The sequence below is a fragment of the Magnolia sinica genome, chromosome 4 (genome assembly GCF_029962835.1).
Source record: "Magnolia sinica isolate HGM2019 chromosome 4, MsV1, whole genome shotgun sequence".
In the NCBI taxonomy this organism is placed as follows: domain Eukaryota; kingdom Viridiplantae; phylum Streptophyta; class Magnoliopsida; order Magnoliales; family Magnoliaceae; genus Magnolia; species Magnolia sinica.
Window position 1 is genome coordinate 32,237,699 of NC_080576.1, and position 7,913 is coordinate 32,245,611.

General features: G+C 40.3%; 1 protein-coding gene across 1 annotated transcript; it reads left to right on the forward strand.

Moving 5' to 3' along the window:
• Positions 1-1,417: 1,417 nt before the first annotated feature.
• On the forward strand, positions 1,418-4,410 carry LOC131244105 (UPF0496 protein 4-like). Its single transcript, XM_058243763.1, has 2 exons — positions 1,418-2,407; positions 4,126-4,410. The coding sequence occupies exons 1-2, from the start codon at positions 1,418-1,420 to the stop codon at positions 4,408-4,410; spliced, it is 1,275 nt and encodes a 424-aa protein (XP_058099746.1).
• The last annotated feature ends 3,503 nt before the right edge of the window (positions 4,411-7,913 follow it).

The following is a 7,913-nucleotide window of genomic DNA, read 5'->3' on the forward strand; positions in this document are numbered from 1 at the left end:
AGGAGATTGAATGTCAATCCCTAACACTGAAAACTTTGGGGGCCACAAAAGTTTTGTATCAAGCTAGTATATGTGCTTTCCCTTCATTTGGGTTTGGGACACCTTATGAATAGAGTTGTACAGGAGTCAAGTTAGCTTGATCAATTTGCTCAACTCGACTCGGAAAAGCTCGACTCGTCTCGACTCGAAATTGAATTCAAACCAGGTCAAGCTAGTTTTTAAAATTTGAAAAAATTTCGAGTTGAGTTCGAGCTTGCCCGAGCTTGACTCGACTCGGGATCGAGCCTCAACTTGAATCGACTAAGATCGAATCGGCTTGGTGACTTGATTATTTTGATATTGATGTTGCTTGTCAAGTGTTTGATGAAATGACTCAACGAAGTGTTATTTCGGGTGTATACATTCTCTGTGAGATCGACCGGTGGCAAGGAAGGAATAGATAGGAAACAAAACACTATGTTTCAGATGCATACATTTTCCTCACATCTTGATTTTGATGTTGATCGCCAAGTGTTTGATGAAATATTTATAAAGTGCTATTACTGTTTTGCGTGCCGTGAGAAATTGAAGATGCACTTTATGCATTTGAGAAAATGCCGCATATGATCAAATTCGACTCGAACAGGCCGGAGTTGCTGACCAAATTGAGCTCAGCTAGCCACTCAGGCTCAACGGCGGAGCTGAGTCGAGTCGAGTCGAGTTCGAGTTGGGATTAGCTACTGGTCCAGCGGAGCCGAGCTTGACTCGGTTCGACCCCTGTTCAGCTCTGCTTTTGAATAGATTCGATGGTAAATAAACAGCTGGATGGGGCCTAAGAAGGTTTAGACAGTGTACATTATAATTGCCACGTCCACTTGAGCATTGGATCCGCGCATTTGCAACTACGAAAGTAAAACCGAGCACGCTGTGTCTGTCGAGGATTCCTTTCCGAGTCGGGATCCTGTTATCTGGTCAACAGGAATTTCCTGTTACCCTAATCCTCATTGGTCCACGTTACCACTCACTAAAAAAAAAACGAAATAAAACAAAATAAAGCTTCGGACGCCAAACCAATAGGGTAACAGGAAATCCCTAACAGCGGATCCGGACTCTTTCTTTCCGAAAACAAAGAACCTTCCTTGCAAGGACCTCAATCCTTCAAGTAAAAACACGACGTCATCCCACACCGAAACAGCGGAAAAATCAAAGGTATTTTCGTAAATGTTTACACAACCAGTGTCGTTTCTGCAAACCGCGTACACCGGATACCAACCCCTCCAAGGAATGCCGTTCCGCTGTTAGACGCGAATCTTGGTCTTTATATACTCCCGCACAGCGACTGGCTTTCATCTTCCACGCCTTCTCTGCTCCGATCAAAGAGAAGTACTAAGAAAAAAGCCGTTTTATCCGGTAAATCCCAAACCCGAAATTCTCCCCAATGTTTAGGACCGAAATCCCTCGTTTTCTTCATTCCATCCGTCCTGACGGACACAAACTTTCATCCTCCTCTTCCAAAACCCCATCTCTTCTCTCCCGATCCTTTGATGAGAATCTCCTCAGCCGTCTCAAAACGCTAGATCCGCCCTCCATCACCTTCTCCTGGCTATCACGCGCCGTCGATCTTCTCTCCTCAACCCATGCCGACGCGGAGGCCCTGATCTCTGATCTGTCGGTATCGGCGCCCGAGAAATCTCTTCCGTCTTACTTAGACGACAGCATCAAGGTGTTGGACGTCTGTAATTCGATCACGGCTGAGATCGAACGGCTGCGGCAAGGTCGGCTCTTGATCCACTTCGTCCTGCACCTCCTCGACCTCTCCGGGAAGGATCGTGAGGCTCCAGCACCGGAGAATCTACGCAAGGCGCGCGATTCGCTCGCGGACTGGGGGAAATCCACGCCGGCGGGGAGAAAGAGCTTGAGCCTCGAGAACTCGGCGGCCCTTATCCGAGATCTAGCGCAGGCCATCGGGAGTCCGCCACGTGGCAAGGTGCAGGACGTAAAGAAAACCCTCCGCCGCGTGATCTACACCGTTGGAGCTGTGACCGTCTTCGTCGCGGGAGCCGTCGTTGCGGTTCTGGTCGGATCGCCAGAGCCGATCGGAATCCGGGTCCCGTCCGAGTTTTTGTGGGCAGAGAGGTTCAACGATCTGCAGATGGTGGTTTCCGGCGAGCTCCGGACGCGGTTTTCCGGCAGTAAGAAGCGGTTTGCGAATGAGCGCGAGTCTGTGGAGGAAGCGGTACGGAGGGTTGCTGACGTCATCGGCGAGGCGGAGGGAGGGACGGAAAAGGAGGGGATGAGTAACGCTGCTAAGGAGCTGGAGAGAGCGACGGAGGAATTCTCTGACGGTTTGGAACGGCTGTTAGACGGCGTTAATGGATTCTTCCGTGTGGTTTTGTGTACGAGGAATGCCTTGTTGAAGAATTTCCGGGTCGAACCGAGAAAATGAAAATTGTGGAAATTTGATATATGAAAAGGAAAAAAAAAAAATCATTTTGAGAATGGGAAAAAATGCTGAAAATTGATGTATTATTTGGGGGAAAAAAGGGTAAATTGTTATGGAAAATGCTAACAGAATAATTAAGAGGGTGGATGTAAATGTAAGATTATCTTTAGTGTATCAAACACATGAGATAAAAATTACTCTTAATTCTCCAATTTTGATTTTATTTTATTTTTTCTTCTATGTATATTTTGCTTAGCTTTTTTTCAGTCTTTGAAATTATAACTTGGTTCGATTGAGTTGACTCGACTTGACCAGATAGGGGACGTGATTGAAAATTTGTATTGGATTGAAGTTATAACCCTAAATAACGTTAAGGGGTGCAACATGATTTATGAAGTTGTCCCTTGTTAATTGGGATGAGTCTTAGATAACTATGAATGAATATCATATCTTAAAAATGTGAGACTAGCATTTTAGGGATTATTTTGATGTCTGCAAATTGTTTAAGTGATAAATGATTTATAGGTGTAAACAATCTATAAACGTAAATCATTTATAGAGCTTGTTCTGTTTGATTGTAAGATATAAACGATTGTGTGTGTTTTAATATCTTATAAATTATTTATAAATGGAAAGTTAATCTTTCTTTTGTTCCTTATTGGAAAATAAATAAATGATTGATATATTCAAGATAATTATGTATTTACAAAATATCGTCTCAATTCATCCTCTTTTATCAGATCCGGGATGTGATGTGGTTCCAAAGGATGAACTGGATATGGCCAATTCCATTCAAGATAATTATGTATTTACAAAATATCGTCTCAATTCGTCCTCTTTTATCAGATCTGGGATGTGATGTGGTTCCGAAGGATGAACTGGATATGGCATTTTTGGATTTATTTCATTTATTCCATGACCGGAACAAAAGAGGATACACATTACACCGTGATTTTGAATTAGATGAGAAATTTCAAGAAATGGCCAATAACTGAGCCGGATCTTGTGTATCATATGGGATTTGCCTTTTCTATTGATTCCTCCAAATTGGACCAAAAAAAGAAAAAAAAGAAAAATCTTGAATGAGGAATTCAACTCCCTGTAAATGAAATCATTTAGAAAGCTTTAAATGATTTACAGCCAGTAAATCATTTACAAGCATTTTTCAGCTTCCAAGTACAGACTGTAAATTATTTATAGTCAGCTCCATTTACAGGCCATCCAAACGAACCCTTATATTCCATTGAGAAATACCAGGATATATACTAGGTGTAAAAATCTACATGTATTAAATGCATATGATTGTTGAGAAGGGTTTGAGTCTGAAAGATATGAACAAACCACTGGGTTTTGGAGTCATGGAGATGGTTTCATAGGCAGATTTTGAGCGGCAACGGCCATGAGAATGCAATCAGAACCAGATATCGGATCCATTTGACATGAGATCCAATCTATATACAACAGATTAGATCAGTAAACAAAAGATCTGATCTAGAGACCGCAAATTTTAATACAGATGCTGGTGGGTGAGTGGATATTAAGCAGTTGGTTAAAAGTATCAAAGGAAGCATCATGATGAGGATGGTGGATTTGGGCACAGTGTCAACTACCTGGATGGACTGATCTAGATAGAACAAAAGGGAAAATTAGAAAGCTTGGAGTGCCTCTTCTATTAAATCTTCTTTGATGGTGATGACAAGCAGAGAAACAAGGGTGACAACAAGGAGGCTATCATTTATGGGGTTCAACAATCTAATGGTAGTGATGTGTTTGAAAATGGCAGAAATGCTGGTGATGGGTTTGAACAGAGAAGATGGGTGAATCAAGTTGGTAGCCAAGGAAGGCTCGTGAAATTTGATTATGAGATCGGTGGATTGGGATACTATGATCTAATTATCAGAGAAATGACATTCGGTTCAAAGCACATGAGCTATGCTGGAAGTGGTGAAATAGAGATAACATTGCGGTTGCTAACGTTGGTGAATTAGGTGAAGGTACAGAGAGAGAGAGAGGGATTCGAACCCTCGGTAAACAAAAGTCTACATAGCAGTTCCAATGCTACGCCGGCCATCTCTCCTACATAATCTTATGATCATAACTTAGAAACCGAGTGAATAGCAAGTCATTCATATTATTGCAATACAGGTACGACTGACCAATTAAATTCTAAATAGAAAACTTTTCGTCAAAGAAGGATCTTCTGTAGGCTCGAGGGATTTACAAAAAAAAAAAAAAAACTCCCCAAGTTCTCAGAATCTGTAGGAAAAATTCCTTGATTGCAGCATATGGTGAAATAGGGATAACGTCCACCAGCAACAGGGCTAGAAGATGTAGTGATAGCTACAACCAACCATTGCTAACCCGTGTTATTTGAGAAGAAACATTTTAATAAGCAGAACATGGCCTAGTGATGCCTGATCCGGTTAAAATATGTACAAGACAATGTGTGATGGGATCTGGCAATGCTGACTACGATTTGGATTCTCATGGGTTTGATAATGGTGGAAAGGAGCCAAGTTCCAATGATCTGACAGAATTGTTGCTACAGTGATCTTTGGAGAAGATAAACAGTTCGTTAGAGTCCATGGATTGTGATGATTCATGGTGAGTTTGAACAGATCCATTAAAAGGAGAAATGGTGTGAAGGATGAGGGCAGATGGGGAGAGATCCAATTGGAGTTTAAAGTCTTTCAACCTAAGGGCCGTCAAGCCCCACTTATTTTCTTTAAAGGATTTTCAAACCAAGGAACAACATATTACCCTACTCTTTGTCACGGTTCCGGAAACCTATGATTAAATTCCCAGTATAGAAAAATTTTAAAAATAACTTTCCTAAAACAACCTTCTACAGTACACTTTCCTATCTCATGACTTTGTAGAAATAACCCAGGGCAAAGTCGTGATCTTTTAGAAATAATCTAGGGCAGAGCACCTGATATACTTTTATGGATTATCATGGCAGAGCACCTATGATACTTTCAGGGGCGTTCTCGTAGCAAAGCACCCGGTATGCTTTTCAAAACACCTTTCCATAACGAACATGTTTTCACAAAACAATGCATGCATATGCCATCTACTTTACATGGATGCAATAACCATAAATTTCATTAAAAAATCGCAACAATAAAATGATTTAAAAATAAATAACCTCGTTCAAAATATAAAAAATTTAAATAAAACTCCCTCAAAATTTTTGGCATTTACACAACAGTGAAGAAATTCGGATATACAATGATGCAATACAGAATTTCAAGTGAATTACATCATAAATCTTAAAATTTAAATCATCCACTGATCTAATTACATGAATTACTTCAGATTAATATTAATTCTAGAAAAGTAAATTTTAGCATCTGGAATTAACAGTATTCAAACAATGTCCCAAAATTTCCAATTTTCATGTACAAATACACCAATTTTATGTAAAAGAGCTTCCAAGCCACAAGCATGTAAGAGAGCCATATACATACCATGTATATTTCAAAGTGGCAGATATACATGTGATCTAATCCATCCATCGGATGGGCCCAACAATGTAAAAGCTCTTTTTTTACTCAAACCCAACTCTAAATCTAAATCCATAAACCCGACAGGCACCCGAACCGAATTGGATCCAAAGGGTCCAGGTTTTGAAGACCCAGACATGAAAGGACCCAGATCCATACCCGAACCCAATTGGATCCAAAGGGTCCAGGTTTTGAAGACCCAGACATGAAAGGACCCAGATCCATAAAGACCTGAACCAGTTATCCCTGTGGGCACGGTTACTATGGAACCTGACCCAAGCCTAACCCGTCGACTGCCTACATGGTTGTTGGTGTACTTTTTTCTTAATCATTTTTATTTCTAGATTGGATGGCAAGAATCCTCCTATCTAGGTGAATTTTGGAGCATTCCATGTCCATTGTTTTCCCATTAAATATATATATAAAATAATTATTTTTTTAATTTTAATTTTTATTATTTTTTTAAAAGGGTCGGGCAATACAGGTCATGCCAGATGCAACAGCGTATCCTAACCATATGATATGAACCTTAACCAATGCCTATGTTGCATGTGACAGAACACAGTGACATGAGATGCATGCAATGCAGCCATGTTTGGTGATGTAATGCATGCGACGCTTACGGTACGTGCCAAGCTACATGACATGCGATGCGTGTGATGCCTCCGGTGCATTCAATATCAGTGACATGATATGCGTGCAACACTCACCAAGTAGGGAACCTCTTTAAAGCTTTGGCAAAAGAAACATGTCCAAACAAGAAAATTAAAACACCAAATCGAGAAAAACACTTATAGATGGCAGGACCCACAGATCGACGGCCGATGTTTCACTCCCATTTTCTTTTATGGTATGCATGAACAGTTACATTAATATAATTGCTGTGAACACGGCTAGTAGTCTTTTCTATATAATTTGCAACGTGAATGCGAACGAGCTAATTAAGAGATTTTCTTGTGGCAATCTGGCTTGAAGGATTTAATGGGGAATTCATTCAAGAATTACAAGAACTTCCGGTTGGATCGATCCAAAATGGGATAAAAATTCATCATGGTATTTGTGAATCATGTGGCTGACTATGTATGTCGATCTCACGAGTGGTTGAGTGCCGTAGAAACAAACATGAGAAATGGGCCACATCAAAATGCGGAATTCGGTTGGCGATCCTTTTCAAATGCATTTACACTCTCTCGAAGAAACGAATGCCTGAATTTGATCTGAGTCCGTCATGTGCTTACCTTCGATTAATGGTAGAAACTGGCATTCGAATCAGATGAACCCATCCACACACAAGTAACAGAAAAACCAGGATGGATGTGCCGTAGACATTATTCAGCTCACAGGACCACAAAAGGAGAGAAAAATATGGATACCCTGGCATTGTGTGATGGATGATATGCAGGCATTAAGAAATTGTTAATGTGGCATCCTTGAAATTAAAACTAGATTGTCCAAATTATGAGCCTTAATTGAGATAGATCATGAATCAACAATTAGTTGATTTTCTAGTTAGAAGATTCATGGACATTTAATGGTAAAATTGTGACACCAAAATCACTATGGGTCTCTTCACTCTTTTTTTAAGCCATATGACCCATGTCTCACATGCTAACAAGACCCAAGTGTTAATAGACCCCTAGAGGGGTATTTTTCCTCATGAAAGGGTGGCTTTTAAGGTTAGTTATGTTGTATTTTTTGAGAGCCCCCAAGAAAGAGAGTTAGGGTTTTGGTTGTAAGTACTTTCCATCCTGTAATCTTCTTTGAATGGTACATTGATAGTCACTTTGTGCTGTGATTTTTTTCCCACAAGGGTTTTGCACGTAAAAATTGTGTTCTCTGTGTATTTGCTTAAATTTTTATTTTCTCTTATTTGTTTCAATCCAAATTAAAGTTCTTCCACAGGGCTAAATCTCTAACTAGTGATATCAGAGCGAGATTGGTTTATTAGTTTGGATTTGAGATTTGACGTCAAGGGGATTGAATGT

Coding starts and splice junctions, on each gene's coding strand:
- LOC131244105 (XM_058243763.1), top strand. CDS start 1,418: ATGTTTAGGACCGAAATCCCTCGTTTTCTTCATTCCATCCGTCCTGAC. Junction 2,408..4,125: donor CCTTGTTGAAGAATTTCCGG/GTCGAACCGAGA, acceptor GATGACAAGCAG/AGAAACAAGGGTGACAACAA.